General features: G+C 38.2%; 1 protein-coding gene across 2 annotated transcripts in view; it reads right to left on the minus strand.

Moving 5' to 3' along the window:
• Nucleotides 1-326: 326 nt before the first annotated feature.
• The window catches only part of ABHD5 (abhydrolase domain containing 5, lysophosphatidic acid acyltransferase), a 23,735-nt gene continuing 3,724 nt past the window's right edge, over nucleotides 327-20,337 (minus strand). The window contains exons 1-7 of one of the 2 annotated variants that reach the window (XM_035895707.1): nucleotides 16,840-17,009; nucleotides 12,920-13,005; nucleotides 12,275-12,647; nucleotides 9,179-9,333; nucleotides 5,608-5,719; nucleotides 4,912-5,098; nucleotides 327-2,579 (exon numbers count right to left, since the gene is read on the minus strand). In XM_035895707.1, the coding sequence (XP_035751600.1) occupies nucleotides 2,490-2,579; nucleotides 4,912-5,098; nucleotides 5,608-5,719; nucleotides 9,179-9,333; nucleotides 12,275-12,647; nucleotides 12,920-12,929 (927 nt within the window). In that variant the 5' untranslated portion in view covers nucleotides 12,930-13,005; nucleotides 16,840-17,009 and the 3' untranslated portion in view covers nucleotides 327-2,489. Of the gene's footprint in view, nucleotides 2,580-4,911; nucleotides 5,099-5,607; nucleotides 5,720-9,178; nucleotides 9,334-12,274; nucleotides 12,648-12,919; nucleotides 13,006-16,839; nucleotides 17,010-20,337 lie in introns of those variants that run through there. The other variant, XM_035895708.1, reaches the window with a different exon arrangement.

Raw genomic sequence — 20,337 nt, forward strand, 5'->3', positions numbered from 1 at the left:
GGTTATGTTGCACACAACAGGATATTTAAAATTCCATCTTGACCTTGACAGCAGTATCTAATGCTGCCTGGAAGATAACCAACAAACATTTTCTTTGTATATACAATCAGCATTCTGAGCTTGCAGCTACTTGTTGACAAATGCTTACCAGTTTCAGTTAAGTACAAGAAAGTCTAAGAACATTGAGACATTTGAAAATAAGCATTACCATATTTTTGATGTATTTTGGATGGTTTAGCTCAACTTACTAATTATTCTTGATTTCCAGGGCTTAATTACACACAATTTTTACAAAAGCAACATCATGTCTTAACATTAATCAAACATAACATTTAAGATTTTTTTTTATTGTGCAAAACTTAAGCAGTAAGTCTTATTAGTACAATAAACTGAATAAGCAAGGGATATTTAAAAGAATATTCACATTCAGTGTGCAATTTTTATCCCTACTTCCATCTTTTGATGTGAAATCTAGAATTCCCATCAGTAAGTGCTATCTGAAAATACCACTAGTTAGTTTTTTTCACCTTCTGTTATTTGGAGGAGACTCAGAACATATTTTTGCATTGGGTTTTTACACACAATTAAAACGGCTGTTTAAGTTGATAAATACAAATTAGACACTGAAAGGGGGTGAAAAAATACATAGTGAAGGCATCCACCTAAATGGTGGCATGACTGGTAATTTATAGCTTATATTAAAAAATACAGTTGGTATTCTGATTTTCCATTTTGAACTCAAGATTTTAGCAAATAACCCAAAATATTGTTTAAAAATTCCATCATCTGCTAATTGAAAAAGTGATTTAATTCAATAATTAATTTTAATTAAAATCTTTAGCTTGTTACATATTAAGTGCCATCAGTCAAGGCAGTCACAAAGACTGTTTGATGTTTACATAGCACCGTACAGATAAATGTCTCCTTCAGAAAGAGAGAGATTATGTTTGGCTGGGAACACAATCAGAGTATTTCCTGAATATTTTAGGTATCTTTGCCTTCCACATCATAAATATGTGCAACAATTCCTTAATTTGAGAACAAAATGCACAGAATTCCACTCAAGCTTTAAGACGGTGCTATCATTAATTCAAATTCTCCATGTATAAAAGTATCAAGAACTCTTCAGTAGTCAATTTAATATTCAAAAGCAGATCAATAGTTTTATGTAAACTTGCTAAAAAACAAACCACCACATAATTTGGCTTTAAAGTGACAAAGTATTTTGTTTAATATAATTTACTAAGCATGTGAAGCACTAACATCAAACTACGATTTCAAAAAGATGCAGAGACTGGATTATCTCTGATACTGAAATACTCAATTAAAATACATAATTATATAAAGAACCTCCAAGAAATATAATTATAATTTGTTACAGTGGTATTGTTTATTCCAGTAATAATCCTTCCTATAAGGAGGCTGCATGTTAACTAAAATACACTAACCCACTGTAGTTCTCAATTAGAGAACATCAATGTTCTTCCTCTGCCTCTCCTCCACCCCAAATTTAGTAAAAAGTGGACTAGGTTTTCTACCTGAAGAAAAAGGGAATTATGCCCACTATCCAGATGGCCATTCCCTAGCCCTAATCAAAATTTTGTCAACTTATCTACAATTGTTAGGGGTTTCGGCTAGTAACAAATCTTGCAGTAAAGTGTTAAAAATAGATGGAGTAACTAACAAGCCATCTTCTGCATTTTAAATCACTGAAATCTACATATCAAAATATTTATGGAAGCATGAGTGCTGGTGACATCATTGACTCTTACAAACTGAGCCTTCTGTAAAAGTTGCACAGATGGAAAAAGATGCCTTGAGATCAATGGAAATAAGATCCAACAGAAGAAAGATTTCCTGGTATAGAGCCCCAATTCGTTACACCCTTACACACAAACTTCAGTGATAGATACCGCTCATTATTTTGACCCTGTTCCTTCCCAAAATCAGCTTTGTAAGCTGTTATCACTCCAATTAAAAAAAAAAATACACCTTCTTAAAATATTGTCTATGGAGTTCTGGATTCCAAAACCAAAATGTATAAGCAATTTCATAGTCTTGCTATGAAACATCAATTAAAAAATATGAAAGTTTATAGAGAAACCAAATTGCGTTTTGAACATTGTGAATCCATATTGATACAGTTCTCTGTGTTAGTGGAGAATTCAGCATCTTTTATAAGTTCAACATGTGCAAAATTCAATTACATTTTGAAGAAAATTCCAGTTTAAAAAGCTATATGTAATTTCATATATGACAGGCCAATAAGCTAAAGACCAATCTCAAACAAAGCTGTACAAAGTTTGCTTCAAATCTCCCTATACCTCCCCCAAAAGGCACTAAGTGGTTTAAGTGTGCAAATGGCTTCTTAGAAGAAACAGTGTGCAAACAAAGCCCGTTCCATCGGCTCCGCATTCTTCAGTGATTTCCTAGAGAGTATTGCTATTAAATGTTATCTATGGCATGACTTTCTAAAGAACAGAAGACAGTTAGTCCACAGAATCACAGATATCCTTCACTTTCTGATTGAAGTCTTCGGGTTGATCAGCATACACGTAATGACCTGCGCCAAGGATCGCCTGGAGGATAAAGGTGAAGAAACAGGTCAAACCCACGAGAATGTAATAAACAAATAAATAAGTACTGGGATATGCCAAGAACCTGAGTTTTACACATTACCTACTCAATGCATTATTACTTAAAAAGACAAATTTCAAAACTGGAACTGATCTCCTTTGCACCCAGCCTGTGTTAATGCAGTTAGCACAACTGCAGCAGGGAGGAATGTACAGCCTAGTAAGGACCGTAAACCTAAGGAAAAACAAAAGCTGTTTCACTTGTTGAAGGAACTTTGGTACACAGGAAAACAAGGGTGAAACTACTGCTTATTCAGCTGCACACCCTGTTGAAAAACACCCACCACTCAAGCGGACACAAGTCACCGCAAAACAAACTTAGGAGAACGTGCTTTACGTATCAAGCTTCTGATTCATCTTCATCCCCTTTGTTCTCCACTCAAATAGTTCTGCCAGGTTGCTCTTTGGTTCTCTAAGTGTTTGCATTAGAGAGACCATCAAATCATTTGCGTTCCTTATCATAAAAATGATATGGAAGAGACTAAAGAAGGTACTAGGATAAGTTATTAAGAACTCAGAAGCTTAAATTGCTGGGGATTTTCAAGACTTGTGAAAGCAGATTTCAGCCCTCCGAATTAACGATTACTGTGTTAAGCAGGGACAAGTAAAATCCAAATGATGCAATATATGGGGAGGAAACTCCACATTTGTGACCTAGATTATTTCACAGTAACTATGTTTAGTTAATGGCTTAAGTAACCACAGACAGGGTGGTTACCCCCTTTCTATAATTCATCATTCTCTGCCAAAACTGGCATGAAGCAATTCATCACCATAGTCTACAGCAAAGGTACCAGGCCTATTTTCTTTCTGTTGTATAATTGGTCCAAGATTAATTTGTATTTAAATGTATTTTTCCCCTCCCGCCATGAAAACACTCCCTCTTAAGTCTCTAATTCAAGCTGATAAAAGTATAGCTCTATTATTGGGTTAAAAACCCCCAGAAACTCAAAGTAAAAATTAATTAGAAGTAAACAAACATCATAAAACCCCAGAACCTGTGTGCATTTTACCAAGGATGGCACTGCCAGTCCATGTCTCAGCTTCATGAGAACATTTTCCTTCCTATGGTTTTTTGAATGTCCCTGTAACTTCTGCCACTCCAATTTACTTTTTAGAATGCGTATTTGGCTTGACAAAATTTTAACCTGGAATACAATAAAGTTTTCTACAGTCCCTTCTCAAAGCCCTTGACCAGACTGGAAAAACCTGCCTGAGTGGTATATGCTTACCCTAGCAATCTGTTGGACACTTCTTAACAGTGACTTTTCATTACAACTTTCTCTCTGGTTAAGCAGTTAAGTGACACTTTCAGTCTGGATGTCAACATTTATGAAACATATTTGTGCTCTTTAACATATGTAAACAGTTCAATAACAATGTCTTTTCTCTGAGTTCCAGCCCTGATGTCAGCTATATCAAGATGATAAAAATTTTATTTGAATGACTTGTCATAGTATGCCATCGACATCCCATATTGTACACTTCTGTCCAGATAGATCTAGACATCAGTAGGACGACAGCTGGCTTATTCAAACATTTTATCACCTCATAGCATTGTAACATATATGCATATTCAATTATCACGCTTGACTGATGTGACAATGCGTGAAGAATACTTTTAAATTCGTTTGTTTTTATAGAAATCCAACAAAAAATGTAATGTGCACATTTGCATCAAGTTGCAAGTATGCACATTTCAAACGATAATGCCATGCCTCTAAACAAGAATGTATTAGCTAGGACGACAACACTAAGTATTTTTTTAATGACTTAAAGACGCTTACAAGAACCTAAGCACCAGGTACAAACCACCCTCTTATTAGAGAAACAAAAGCATTATACAGACAGATTAAAACAGTTTATGAAAGCCTCCTCACTATGTCATATATATTTATACAGACATTAGGACTGCTGTGGTTTAAAACACAGACAAAACCCCAGATACTTAGCAGTGACCACAATAACTACTTGTATTAGCACACGGTAGTGCAAAATATTTTGTAGAGCAGAAGCATGACCTTGCTCAAAGATCTAATTCAGCTTCTAGTGCTACAGTAAGTTTCCTTCTTACTCTGGGAACTCAATACTCTTTTGTGTAGGCTTCCTCTGATCTAACACTAGTTTTCTCTCTCTCTGTTACAGAAATCAGAAGGTTATTACCCCAGGCTTTAAATCAAAGGGCCAGCATTTCCAAAGTTGGTATAAAAAACCATAGATATGATTTAAACAAATCCACGCAATAAACAAACAACCGCTTTAGAAGTCAACTTACTATCGTCTTCACATATGAATTTGGTCTCAGAGACTGGATAGTGCTGCCAGAATTGCCATCTATACATGAACGTGCTCCATAGACCACAGTGATAGGAATGTCTTGATCCATTTGTGGAATCCGTTGCAGCATCGGCCTTTTTGCCCATCCGTAAGGAATAGTCATGTTCTTGAAAGCTGTTTCACCACTTCAAGTCAAAAAATTAAAAAATTAAGTTTCCATTGGATCTGCTTTTGTGCCTTTTGGTAGCACAGAGTGCAACAGTACATGAGGCTGGGATTTTTTACTATAAAGAAATTAAAGGTTTGCATGTAATTTTCAACAGGAAGAGCCTATGTTTTTACAGTACTGAGTGACAACACTTAGAAGAAGGACATGCCTTATTTTTAAAACATTTTAAACAAATTCTTTACACTCTAACGATTTTTAAATTAAAAATCAGTGCCCAAACTCTCTCAGAATTAACACACAGGTAGCTTAGAAGAAATACAGAATTAGGATAGCTTTTACGTTTGCCAGTTTCTAGAATTCAGAAAAAGTGCAATGCTACTTTTTTCTTCAATTAATACAATAAGTATTAATTTTTTTTTTTTTTTTAAATCAGGCACACTGTTGCCATAGCCATTGGAGTGAGTAGCAGGCTCTCAGTAAATGAAAGACAGACTTCAAAACGTACACTGGGAAACCCATACTCACCTGGGTGACTGTACATTGCAGTGATAGATATATTCAGCCACAGTGTTATCATCAAACATCGACGAATATTTTCGCTTGAAATCTGGTCTTAAACGCTGAACAAGGCTTAATCCTGTTAAAACAGAAAAGACTATTAGAGGAGGAATTAGTATAGACAATTTTATCAGATTGCCTAGCTCTCTTCATTACAACTCTCCAAACACATTCCCTTGAAACTCGTGGCTAAGCCTGATGACTTCTAAACGAGTGTTTTGTTTCGTCACTTGCATGTCTTAGGAAAACACAATGGCATTACACCAAACAGGAATGAAACATAAATATTCTGAAGGATCTTATTCTGCACCAGAAGAGGGGCAATTCAATCCCTGCTGAATACATATAGGGAATGTTTGAGAAAGGCCACTGCAGCGACAGCAGAAACATGCAAAGGGGACCAGAAAAAGGTCTAAGCAGAGTACCTTTTTGCCACCAGTTTATAGTCTCACATGATACCAACTCACTTTTTCTTACTCTGGCAGCACCAGGTGGGCCAAAAGCACTCCGCCTTTCAGAACCAGAAGGCACTGCTGAAAAGCTGGGCTGTTTTTCTTCCTTAGATACAAGTCTGTGCTCTGCTTTTACAGAACAGTTGTCTTCTGAAGCTAGTCCATCTACCTAGCGTTTAGCTGAAAGAACAGAAGCCTATGCTGAAAAACAGGCGTAGAAATCTTGACACGAGTATTGGACACAAGAACTGGTAAAAAAGGAGAGATTTAACTTGGTACTGTCCCCGTGCTCTCTTAACAGCCAAAGTAGAGAAGTGGGTCCCTTCAGGGGCCAGTTCAGGCTTTCTAAGGTTAAGCTCCTATTTTGAATCGCTTCTTTAAGGAAGAAGCCTATTCTAGTTGACCAGACGGATCTTTGGGACAAGAGCCTCACCAAAGGCTAATCTTAGTCTAAGAATATTATTCATCCCTGAAGAGACAGACTCACAGTTTACCACTTGGGTCAATCAACTGAAAATACTGTTGTTAATCTGTGCAATTATGATGATGTCACTTCTTCCCACCCATCCCTGGCCAAAGGCCTGGTACTATTTATGTAGACCTTGTCACAGTGATCTATGCTTTTGTAACCTTGAGATGAGACTATTGCAACACACCCATATGTATGCTTTAAATCAATTTAGAAAACTAATACAGTGCAAGAGAAAATAATGCCCTTATGAAACAGTGATTTAAGTCTTGAAGTGATGAAGATTTTGCAAACATTCTGCAATTTGCTCTGCTGCTTCTATTTTCTCTATAGAGAGTTCAATTGCTGGACTTCTGTCTTTTTCGGCCTGTCTGTTTGGGGTTTTTTTGAACAAAAATGATAGAGCTGTCTTGGAATAAGAGTACCTGGAAGAAAGAGACTAATTCTGTGTCTTCCCCCGCTATTACCATAGAGGCCACAGCATCCCCATTTCCAATAACTAGGGGACAGAAAGGTACCGAATTTTAGAATTCACTTTCTGTTTTGATAAAAAGTGTTTTGTCTGTGGGTCGAATCACAAAACTGTTCTCCTTCCCTGTGAATTTACCAGGGAGAATGAAACAAGGAGTCAAGACACCTTGGAACAAATTTTGGAATGAAATCACACTGGTCAGTCTCGTAATGTTTATTGAAGGCACTGTCCATTGACTGGCTGATGTCTTCCACAGTGTCTATGGAAGTGCTGAAAGAAATACTAACACTGAAGACTCTTGAGTTCCACAAAAAATGTGCAGTCACAAGCGACATTACTGTGGTCCTGAGGAAATTTTAGGTGTTCAGCTCTAGGAATAGAATTCACAAATCCAATCTAAGCACCAAAACCCCTATACTGTGAGCCTCCTGGGTGACTGTTCCAGTTAAGTGAAGAAAAACACGCAAAGCAACTAACTGGAAACCACTCAAAGAAAAAGATCTCTCTGTATTCTGTCTCTCTTCCAGGTTTAAGTATCTGCCTGCAGGTCTGATTAAATATCCATGTGATACCGTTGTGATATCCCAAGTGCCTAACTCATATCTTTGAACGAGAGCAATTGGCTTTATAGTGAGGATCAGACAGCTACACCTGCCCAGCAGCTTAAGCACACGTGCATGCAGAAGGAAACCTGGGTTTGGTTCAGTGCCTTCATCAGGTCGGGTTTGATGCCTACCTCACAGCACGTCTTTAAACTTACCCTTCTCTAAGAACTGTGCTTCACGTGTCAAGAATTGCACGTGAAGCTGATGACTAAAATTTTTTTTAACATGTGGAGTGAGAAATGGATGAAAAATTTTGAAAAGCACTGCCCTCCACAGCAACCTATAAGCGAGGCTAGGTTGGGGTATCTTGCCAAGACAGGGTCTGTCTCTGCAGCATAGTTTTGACTGCGCTTACTTGCTAAGGGAGACAACTTCAGCTTTGAACTCTTCCACATGAATTGATTTATGCATGCAATTGTTATTGGATAAAAGGCATTAAATCAGTGCTTTTCACTCAATATGCTTCAGGTTGTTTTGTTAACCGAATTAGCATTTTACTTCAAAAAAAAAAAACAACCAAACAAAAAACTGTTTGTACAAAACTTGTTGCTGGTCTGAAAAGCTAATTTTATCACACTCCTGAAAACAATCAAATAGCTCAGCATATTAAAATATACATTCTGTAGAAAGAGATTTAGGAAACAGATGTGGTTTAAATGTAAACAAAGCCTAGAACTGTCACTAGTTTATCCTCAGAGTGAATACTAAAAATGATGAACACGTGAGTTAATTGTAACTTGTGAAGGGCCCAGAGGATATCTTTTTCCAAGCCTCTCCAGCAGATGCTCCTGTAGCACAGAGAGTAATAGATGGATAACCTCTTTCCCCTCTAGAAGAAATACATATGATGAATTTAAGCTTTGATCACACCCTTTTCCCCACATAAACTAAACCCATAGTATTTTTGGTCATCCCTACCTAGTCCTAGCATTAGGGTGTATAGAGTTTACCTAACAACTCATCGGTGCTGTTGAAGAAACTTAGAAATATGAAGAACAGACTGCCACTGTAATGCAGGACACCAGCAATAAAATTTGCTAGAGTAATAAGAAAATAGCTAATGGAAAGAACCCAGTTTCAATTTAACTGCTCTGAACTCAGGCCAAAGACAAATGAGTTTATGAGAGACTGCCTTCTAATGTTAACCAAATCTGGAAATCCTGTTTGTCCATCAAAATGCAGTTGCAAGGGAAACTAAATGGACTGCGACTGAAGGCAACCCGAAAAAAAACACCTTTTCACATTCATGCTTCTTTGTCAGGCTTCCCCAACAGATATCCATGTAATGTGACTCACTATAACTGTAGCCTACGATAATACAATGTAGGTTGCTATAAACTATTGCACTAGTATTTCTAATAGAAAGGGCTTGCCTTCCTGTCCTCAAGAGTTTACCTTTCCTCAACCCCTCCCACTTTCTCCTCCAACTCTTTTCTCTGTGGGCGATATGGGCTTGCAACAAAACTTCTTAATGTGGTATCTGCCCCATGTTTATGTTTAGCATAAACAGAAACGGTATTTAAGAGTAGCTAAAACTCACCAAAGGGTCCTGCTATCCTCAGCCCAGCTAATGGGTTAAATGGACTCAGTACAGCTCCTAGTGCTTTGATCCAGATTGGAATTGGTCTTTCGTGTTCAGCATTGTCAGGCCTCTCTGGAAAACCCCATGGCTCCACTAAGATAAGATGTTTGACCCTGTTGGCAAAAAAAGTTCAGAGTACATTAATTTTTCTTCGACTGAGTATGACAGAAACGTGCTATCTGTGGACTATGAAACCTGTTTTAGTCACTTCTATCATAGTGGCTTATTATCTACTTCCTGAGTCATCAATGGGTTTGCTTTCAGTTGCTAATTAAGAGGGAGACTGCATTGCAACTAATCATATGTATGAACACCAGAAACTTGGGAGCTTATGTCACGTTCAGTAGACAGTCACTGTCATAAGCATTTGAGAAAAAGGCCAGCCTTGTTTCTGTTTTTAAAAATAGCCTGATCTATATGCTCAGTCAATATTATTTGCAGGAGCAGTTTAACTTGAGAGAAAAGTAGATAACTGTATTTGTTTCATTTAAGTATACTTGCTAAAAGCCTTTCTTTTCCAAGCCCTCTAAGATCTCTTTTCTAAGAAGAGATACAATTTATCTGAAAAACCATCTTATCAAAGTAAAATTTGAACTGAGAGAGGCAGGGCAAAATTAACAGATGTTTTCTAGATTTATTGATTTTAGGTCATTAAAGAAACATCAGAGAGCAAATTTATGAAATTATTACTCAAAGGACTCTCAGTACAGACAGCATAGTAGGAGTCTCCAACACATGCAACTATCAATCACTTCACGCTGCGAGTCCCCCTCAAGCAAAAAATCTATTTCATCTTGGTAGATTGGAATCATCCATTTCTGTTTAATCCCATAATAACACCTACTCTAACTGTCCTAGATACTGCCGATTTCTGAAAAACTGACTCTTAACTATAGCTTTGCATATTTAAGGTGATTTTCCATGCAAGCTTCATCATCTTTACTTTCTTCTTCATGACTTCCTTCTCTTTCAAAGCCATGAGATTAGATATTTAATACAGCAAAGTTCTGAGTGCCTAAAACAATGTCAGAAGTGATTCCAAAGGCTATTTCTGGACTATATTCAGTTAGGAAACCAAAAATCTGCTTGAAACGAGGGGCTGGAGAGGATTTACCTCACAAAGATGTTTCTTGGCTGTCAGCTCAGCCACAAGCATATTTGCACACAGCAGCAAACATGAATGGTAAGAGAGGGCAGGGTAGAATTTAACGATACAAACCAAGCAGGAGAGACTAGAGGCTAAGGAGTTCAAGCAATGAGGAGCCATCCAGGACAGCCACACATTCTGTGCACAAGCTATGGCATTAAACATAACACAGCAAACACACGAATAAAAATAGAGTAAGCTTTTTTCCATGTTTCCTTTCTTAATACTTTCCTTCCCATTTGGCATTTCTCCTTTTGGTAATCAAGCCCAAAACGTAACCCAGGATAATGGGAAGTCGACCGTGAGAATCATTCCAAAAGTAGTAGCCCAGAAGTTGCAGTATTTGAAAATCATGACCCACCACCACCCGGAAATATTCTAAATGGGAATCTTTTTGGATTAGTAACCTCAGATGTCCCATGAACAACTTTGGTACAACATAGTAAATTAACGGATCATCTAAGCTCGGAGAAGCAGATCTACTTTCCTAACAATATGTACCCAGAATCCCTTAAGCCTCTAATGCATTGTTAGATAATCCGGCTGAAAGCTGTGCTATATTTATCACTTGATTCAATGCTATCTTAAGATCCTACCAGGTGATTTGCTCATCTGAAGGTGTTTGTTTACTTTCAGAGAAACATTAGTGAGAGCACAAACTGAAACACCCCAAAAATTAGTTAACCCCAACTTAAGCACAGTCAGGCACGAAAACAAAGTGTCACTTTCGATTAAGTCAGCAGGGGGCAGAAACAATATCCCATCCCACAGGGATAGGGTAGCGCAAGGTATGGATACCTCAGGAAAAGGGGTAAGGAACTTACAAGCAAGCCCTACAAGAAACTAACTTCAGTCAACTAAAAGTTGTTTTATGCCCCAAAGGATAACAGGTTTACATCCCTGGAGCAGGGGACTGTATTTCTTCATTGCAGTTCTGGATTTAGACACACGCCTACTTTTGCACATCATTTCCAGCAGCACGTGCCAGCTGTCGTCCACTTGGAAAGAAAGAGGCAAAGTGTTTTAGGAAAAAATTATGTATGAATTGATTTCAAAATGTCCCAGTGAGAGACAAAGAAATGTATATGGTATAAATTGATGCGACCATAAAAGAGTAAGATATGTTTTATATAATATAGAATCTGCCATAAGATGTGGAAAGCTAAACGTTGATATTCAGAGTTTTCCACGGAAGTCCACTGTGTGTATCTAAACAAAAGCAATGTCCTCTTTTGATACAGAATGACCTCAGTTCATGGGATGCTGTATCAAAAAAGAGTAAAATTATTAGTTTAAGGGAAAAAAAATGGCTAAGCTGTTGGCCACAATGTGGTGCAGAAAATGCTGATGAAATACAATTACAGGACTGCTGCAGCTGGGTTGTTCTGCAAAGAAATATGAAGTGGCATATAGGCAATTTAAATCAAACAGTCACTAAAATCATCATGCTGGCACCAGGACGACTGCTAGCATATAGGCATAAACTACCTAGGGGAATTATGTTCAGAAGTTTCAATGTTACCCACAATAATGGGAAGTCTGGCAGAAACAGGCCTGTTTTCCCTTCACAAACCTATGTTTGATCAGAGATGTCACAGAACATTCACCTGTAAATATGATCTTTGCTATTTCGCCTTATAACACGGCAAGGGAGTATTGAACAAAACCAAAGAGGTACAGAAAAGCACACAGAAAAGCATGTTTACCATATCTACTTATTTCTGTCCACCTGGAAACAAACCATTCAGTTAATATTTTGGGTTCAAAATTCAGTATCAAGTTTCTTTAAATCAGCACAGCCATTTAAGTGAAGATAATCTGTAAAGAGCCTGATGAAATAAAATCTGTGTTAAAATCACTAGTCAAATACAGAAAAGGAATTCCTTCATTCCTTTATTTTCACATACCTTGATGGGTATTTTAATGAGTAAGCAGCAGCCAGGAATCCACCTAGGTTGTGTCCAAGTAAAATCATTTTTTCTAACCCCACCCCCTTTCTCCATTCTTCTATAGATTCCACAAACTGATTTTCTGCTTCCCGAGCATCAGTGTCAAAGTGTGGTCTACTGCTACGTCCAAATCCCAAGAGGTCGAAAGCATGAACGGTCCTGTTCTCACAGAGATCTTCAAAATTGAGAGCCCACAGTCCAACACCTCCTCCAAACCCGTGCAGGAGAACAAGCGGAGTTTTATGTGAAAGGTCCGGAGAGAATGTCAGTGTCCATATTTTATTTCCATTAGATAAATACACATATTGTTTATTGTATGTGCTTGCAATACCTGAAGGAAGAGGGGGAAAAAAAATGATGTTGCCAGACAAGCCTGATAAAATATGAAGTACATTCTATGGAAACCACAGTTTTAAATAGGAGCTCCCTTTCAAAGGAGAGAGCCTACAGTCAAATATCTAAATAAGGGAACAATGCAAACCTAATTCTAAACCTGTTCATCACAGTGTAAAAGCCATATTTAGAAACTTCTTTGATTACATTTAATGTTATAGACAATCATCTAGTTATATCTATAGATCTTATCAAAACCCAAAGACTTACATTTTAGCATTTTGCCCTCAGCCTCTTTAAGGTGCAGCAGTGATGTGGGACACCAGGCAGGAAGCCAGCTGAATAACCATCCTAACCTACAACAGCAATACAGAATAAAAATTTCTTGAGCAAGGTGGCAATTTTTTGCACCATTTGATGCTTTGAAGACATCTCTTTTGCTGCTCTTCATAAAAGAACCCATGTAAATTACAGGGCATGCAGGACAGGAGTGCATGGTGGGAGGGAGTTCGCTTTCTCCTGACTTTTATAACGTGGTGTCATGATCAGGGGGCGTTCTTCAAACAGCACGCCGTTCCTCCACTGCGCGTTCCGTGTCAGAGTGTACTGATCTGTCTCCGTCAGAGCAGGCTGCTTCTGAGAACCTGGAGACACCAGCCCTCAGGCCGACCCGACAAGCCTGGCAGGATATGTCACGCAATCACTGGGGTTTCCAGCCTCCTCTCAAGTTCCCTTGGAAGTCTGCCCGCACACACATTACCCTGCATGAAGCTACCGTTTCCAAAAAAGCAATAAACCGCGTGCTTGCCAGCCTAACCTGAACTGATTCATACGCTAAATAAATTTTAGAAAGTGAAGAATAAGCAGGTTTATTCTAGCAAAGCAAAAAAAAAAAACCCAAACAACCTAGGGCCTTCATTACCAACTTAGAAACAAAGTCCTGGAGGAAAACAAGACGGTGATTTCAATCCCCCCGACAGAAGATAAACCGCGTGCTTGCCAGCCTAACCTGAACTGATTCATACGCTAAATAAATTTTAGAAAGTGAAGAATAAGCAGGTTTATTCTAGCAAAGCAAAAAAAAAAAAAACCCAAACAACCTAGGGCCTTCATTACCAACTTAGAAACAAAGTCCTGGAGGAAAACAAGATGGTGATTTCAATCCCCCCGACAGAAGCTGCTTTTCCAGCTGCCAGTTGCTATCTTGGCAGTACCAGCTTGACCAGGAGAGCTGGGGGAGTGACTCAGCCAGCAGCACTGCCTCACCGATGGTGCTACAAAGGACACAGCAACTGGGTACAGCTCTTCCTGGGTGCTAGTTTATCCCGTTTTCAAGATGGAATCCTCTTCCCCCCTCCCTCCCTGTTTTTGAAGTGGCTCAGACTATCAGTTCAAAGGCTGCTACTGCAGGACCCCAGACCATTCCTCATAGGGAAGAAGATAAGGTCCCCAAATTCTCAATAAACTTCCTTCAGCGCTTTTTTCCCTACCCTGAACTGCTTTCCAGTTAGTTATAGTATTTTCAGGACTGAACGCTGTGAGTGTTACTGTACAACAATTAATGTTAAAAGACTATGAAGTTACCAATGCCAGATTTTTCAAAGTATGCACAACACATCAATAACAAATTACAGATTTGGCCCCCCAAGTTCTTTATCCAGAGGACCTTCTCCCCACCTTCTTAAGGGGCTGAGCTACTCCAGCTCCATTGCTACTGAAGTGTATGTTACAACATAGAAGGCTTTCTGGGGATGCACGATGCAATTGCAAGCAGCACGGCTCAGATTTACAGAAACATATTAGGGGATATCAAGAAAAAAACCAACCCAAAGCATACCTGATCAAAAAGGATTTATCATCCAATCACCCATGCCCACTGCTATTCAGTATTATTTACTCCTTTGAGAAACACACGGGTGTCTGGCTGTTCTGTAAATAACCCTCCCGAACCACCAGACCGTGGGAATCGTTACAACTGTGTATTGAGGGACTGGGAAGGGACAGTTCCATGTTCTTCCATGTCATGTCCTCACACAACCTAAGAAATGAAGGAACTCAGCATCTTACAGGAATGGGCATCCAAGTGATTTGTTTCCACATTAATCTATGCATTTACTTAAAAGTAAGATTTTTGAGAGGTTAAAGCTTGCACCAGCCAAAAGCAATTTCACCAGCAAGTAACTCTGAAATCTGAGCTTAACAATATCACTGATTGTGTCCAGTGTTATGAATTACTCTGGTAAATTATTAAACAGCAGCTATGTCACCACCCTTCTGAGCCAAACCTTCTGCTAACTACATGCTCAACAAGGCATTTTCATTCATAATTCTTAAGTCAGAAGCACAAAACCCAGTCACTATTTCCTCCAAGCCAAAACTATCTGAAATGTTTCTTCTTGGCAAAACCACTGATTCAGCAAAGAAATTTCTTTAAAGATTTTTTTTTTTACAGGAATGTACAGCTGCAACTTGTCAACAAGACAGTGCAGAGATAGGACCACAGTAAAATAAAAATTAAATCTACAGTTCACAGTCCCAGAAGTTTATTTCCCAGTCTCAGGAAGACACCTGGATACTCGGGAAAAATATTTAGAAAATTGTATCAGAATGGGAAAGTTGTAACACAGATGCCTACTTTTTTCTTTTGTTAGTTATCAGTACTGTTTATAAATACTATTTTCATTCAGAAGAGACATCCCATACACATATAGCTTGACAAATACAGTCAGCAAGCTGAAATGCTTAAAATAAAAATTATGTTTGCAATTCAGCCATTCTGTACTTGCTGAACTATATGAGTAAGCAAAGAAGGCTTTCTGTCAAGAAAAGCGATCACTTTCTAGAAAAGTTATTTTAGAAAGAAAATATTTAGTTCCCTTTAATCCTATGGTTCCCCTCACCGCTCCTTCCAAAAATGATTTACCACGTTGCTAGATGTGTTTCACGTGTGGAGAACAAATCAGCTATTTAATTTATGTGACTCATTTCTCCGAGAGCTTTGGAAGACTAGGGTGTGGCTGTACCATTTCTTTTGTACATCTGTGCTACATACATCTTCTAAATGTACACAAGAATGTCAACTGCTTATCTGGTCGATCATTTTTATTTCTGTGATATAAACTTAGAAGAGCTATGTAATGTCAAAAAAGAAGCAATGGACCTTTCAGACAGCGTGCTCACCAGCAACGGAGTTAAGATAGGGAAGAAAACTAAAGATTTCAGCAGTAGTTTCATGTTGTAAGTGAGCTAGCCACTGCCAGAAGAGGCAGAGCCCACTCTGCTCTCACCACCCACCACTTCCCAGACACTGTTTCCACCTTTCTTTTTACAAAAAGTGGAATCTTGTATTTTGAGGAGTTAAGAAATCCACTGGGCTTAGCTGCTTGCTGTATCAAAAACTGTGAGAGAAATCTGGCAACTGACAGACCAAATTTCTATCATTTTTATACTGATAGTACACATGGGCGTTACATGTCAAATTACCGAGGCACATAACCAGTGGAATTTAACCACTGTATTCGTTTGTGGCCGTGCAGTAACATAAACCGGTGTGCACATCCATGCTAAAATAAGCAATAATCGGTAGGGCAGAGCATTTCTCGCATCTCCTATCTGGGGTCAGTCACACTTTTCACAGCCACCTGAAAAAGTCTGGAGTATACGTGAGGCCAGAAAAATCAGAGCCCAGCAGGTGGGGGGCTCCTGGCCTGCCGGGAGGTCAAAGAAGTCGCTCTCTCTGCCAACAGATCTCCATGCTTCTTCTAACACGACTGGGGCAGGAGACCAGAAAGAAAAGCCCCTGAGACACGCACTGAACGGCTTTAGGTATGGAGAAAGTCAAGGTGATCCATGTGAGGCTAGAAGGTGAGCAAGACCATCACTAGCCTATGCTGGCAAGCAAATGCAGTAATAAATAATGAAAACAAAAGGGACACAGGCACAGACATCTGACAGCGTGGAGCTGCAACTGCTATGTGCAGGGGCCAAGCCACCAGCCTGGACCTAGCACGCACGTTGGCTAGTTGGAGCAAGCATCCCGTTTCCCTGGGTCCCTGCATAAGAAAGGATAAAAATAAATAAATAAATAAATAGTTCTTTAAAAATAATTAGTTATTACTATCTTTAGACATCGAAGGAGTTAAGAACGGATGAACGTTGTGTAAAATGTAACTGAGGATGCTTTTCCTTACCTGCTTGAATGTTAATTTGAACCAAGAACTTGCTGTCACAGCACAGCTTGAACTGCTCGAGGGTAACTTTCAAAAGAACAGAGGACCAAGTAGAGGCAGAAGCATAGTGAACCTGTCCCACCCATCCACCTCCACTAATTAGGTCAAACTGGATGAAGAACGTGGCAAATGGGTAACTCGGATACTACCGTTCTGTCAGCTAAATCAATCCTATTCAGCGTGGTGAGAATTGATTACATGCAAGACAACTGATGGATCTGTAGCCAGTTACAAATTTGACATACTCCACAAAAAGCTCATGAAAGCTTAGATAATACTGAAGAATCGAAAACATCTATTGTAACACTGAGGGATGCACTCAAACAGCTGAATAGTCTACCCGATTTCTGGCTTGTAATGTGGATTTAAAAAATGAAGCTCTACCATGTAAAGGTGTTCAATGAATGTTCAGCAGAAGTTGCTCATAACTCTGTCTAAGAGATATAGATGTAGATATATATGGAGCTCATTCTCTCACTTTTCAAGCTTACAATTTACTTATTCACATTAGAGTTATACGAAAGCATGGCTTACAAGATGTATTAAGCCTAAAATCATTCAACAGAGGATATTTTCCCATGTACGCCACCATTGTAGAGCAAGCTGTAATAACCTGTGCAAAGCCTGTGTCGCCAAAAAGCAAAACAAAAAAACCCTGTGAGCAACAGAACTCCACTAAATCCGAGTAAATGAAAGCAACGCCATTTGCTACATGATGACTTGTCAAAAATTGCTGACCCACCGAGACAGGACACGCAGAGATCTTTCTACAATACTGAATATAAAAATCAGCTTTTCACTAAGAATTTTGAAGTCAGTAAGGTAACCAGAACTCCCAACATAGACCAAGAAACAGGTGCTGAAACATACATCAGTGACAGAAGCATGGAGGGTAGACTTTCCTGTCACGAAGATTATTTGGACTTAGCAATGACATCAGTAGGGAAGCCAGAGCTCAGGGTATACAACAATTACACAATAACTCACGAGCAAAGGATTACAGGAATGTAACTGAACGCACGAGCGACAGAGCTGCATATCTGTTTTTGTCTTGCTCTCAGCAAATGAACAGATTTAATATTTTGAATTGAATTTGTGAAGATAATGTGGCAAACTACCAAGGTTTTAGCTAGGGAAGAAGATCAAAAACTTAAAAAGCTGAAACACTGAGTGAACTCACTGATAAACCATTTCAAGCTTTACCCTTAAATCTTACTGGAATCGAGCTGATCTTTCAAAAACCCTAATCCTCCCTTCTCCTGACTCTCAGAATTCCAGATACTTATAAGGAAGGAAATAAAATCAAATTAATGCAGAGAATTTGTCGTACTCTTTCTGCCCAGCACCAAGAGGAATGACGCTGTGATTTTCAGGGCCATCCAGCTGGCATGGTGGTTATGAACATCCATCAATTCGAACTAGCCCCAAATTAAGAGAATTCTTGCACTGTAACAGAAAAACAAAGATAAGCTAATGGAAAGACAGCTCAGACTCTCTGACCTTGTTTGCATATATTTTTGAAGTACTGGACTTTCAAAGGAATTCCGAACTGCCAATGTAGTGAAATCTAAATACGATAAGCATTGTAAGGCTTCCTCTTCTACAGTCTCATGTAACGCCATCACATAAAGACACTTAAGCATTGTACTTCAATGAATCTAGTCATATATTTAAGCGTTCTGCTGAACTGAAGGTTAGAGCACTCTGTTTTATCAAAACAAACCCTAAATACTCAAATATTATCATTAATCCATACGCAACACTCAAAGGAGATCAATAATTGAAAGAAAGGAGCAACCACCTGCAGGGAAAAGCAACTCACTCAGCCCTTTAAACTGTTATAGAAATACTAAGAATGGGCAAAACAGAAGGAGTGAAAAGGAGCATTAGGTATTCCTAATGGGGCAAGAAGTCAAGATATCAAATTTAGGGCAAAGTGCCAATTTTAAAAGTAAAACTGTTTTACTATAATGCTCTGAGAACATTTTTCCTTTCTTTCTTTCTTTCTTTTTTTTTTTTTTAAAGAGGAGCAGTAGAAATAAAGTCTGTTTAATGAATGTTTTCTGCATCAGCAGCAGTCTACACAAAGCCTAGGAGGTAAGTAGGATGTGGTTTCTTCCATGGTCGACACCACCAAGTTTTCAGAGCAAATTTGGTTTTTAGTTACTAAACTTCAAGTTTCCAGGTAATCACCTGAAACGACACGAAGCAAAAGAAACAGTCAAGGATGATACAGTCAAATAGAACTTTGAGTGTCAAAACGTCAGAGAAAAGTAACAGGTTTACAGCTGGCTAATTTATGTCCAAGATAGAGCTAAGTTATAATAAGCTTTTCTTTCCCCGTTTAAATAATTTAATGACCTGCAATACCAAAATACCGAGTGCTGTTTACATGACTGATTATGGCAAGAATTAATGCTTCTTTATTAACATTTACCAGCAACACTACCATTACAAAAAAGCTACTATTTAAGTAAAGAAAAATACTTTTCTTTTCAGCATTCACTATATCCAAGTGCCATCTTGTTCTTTATTTACTCCCAGGAGAATTTCTCTTGAATGTAGATTGGTTAACAAATCACTGGGAAAAAAAATACTTTGGAGAAGAATGCCTTAAACCTATTTCAAACTAGTGTGTGAAAGAACAAGAAAACATGTTTCTAAGATTCCAGTAAATTGAAAAGTAAACTTGAGGAGATACAGAAGTAGCAACTATTTGCAACTCAAGAAAGTTTTAAAATTATTATATACTGGAACTGCATATCTCTGAATCAAATTTGACAACATTTTTCTATTTGCTAACACAGTGATAAGAAATTAAAATGCATAACATAGTACCACTAAAATTAGGATGTCACTTAAGCATCATGGATTTAATTTTACGAACAGGTTCAAGTTCTCCTATATGGTTTCAGACAAGCCAGCAGTCTCTTTAGCATTTCAACAACTGTAATCATTTAAAATCCAAGAAAATTACACATTCAAGCTTGGCACTATTTTAAAGCAGATATCTTGCTATGAGAGGGAAAGTTGGGGTGGATAAAATTTTAGTGTATAGAATGTATTTTATTTACTTCTTAAGACCAAGATAAATGCTGCTTCTATTCAAAGAACATGTAAGAATATAATGGTGAGATTTTATTAATTACAAAATGAAGTAAAAACTATAAAGCAAGGCACATTTAATTGAAAATGACAGAATGCATTACTGATTAGCATGAAAGAACTCAGATTTCCTAATTAAATTTGGAAAGTTTAGGAAATTAGAAAAATATGTTTATCACGTGAAAGCTGAGAACAAGACACAGCAAATAAATACGTATTAGACTTGAACCTTTGACAGAAGTAGTTGACTGCAGTTAATATGCAGTGTTAGTCTGTTAAGTCAAGGAAAGCCAATTTTTAAAATGAGACAGATAAAACACACAGGGAAGTCTGTGTGTTAGCCCAACCCTGAGA

Source organism: Egretta garzetta, unplaced genomic scaffold (assembly GCF_000687185.1).
Source record: "Egretta garzetta isolate BGI_Z169 unplaced genomic scaffold, ASM68718v1 scaffold96, whole genome shotgun sequence".
In the NCBI taxonomy this organism is placed as follows: domain Eukaryota; kingdom Metazoa; phylum Chordata; class Aves; order Pelecaniformes; family Ardeidae; genus Egretta; species Egretta garzetta.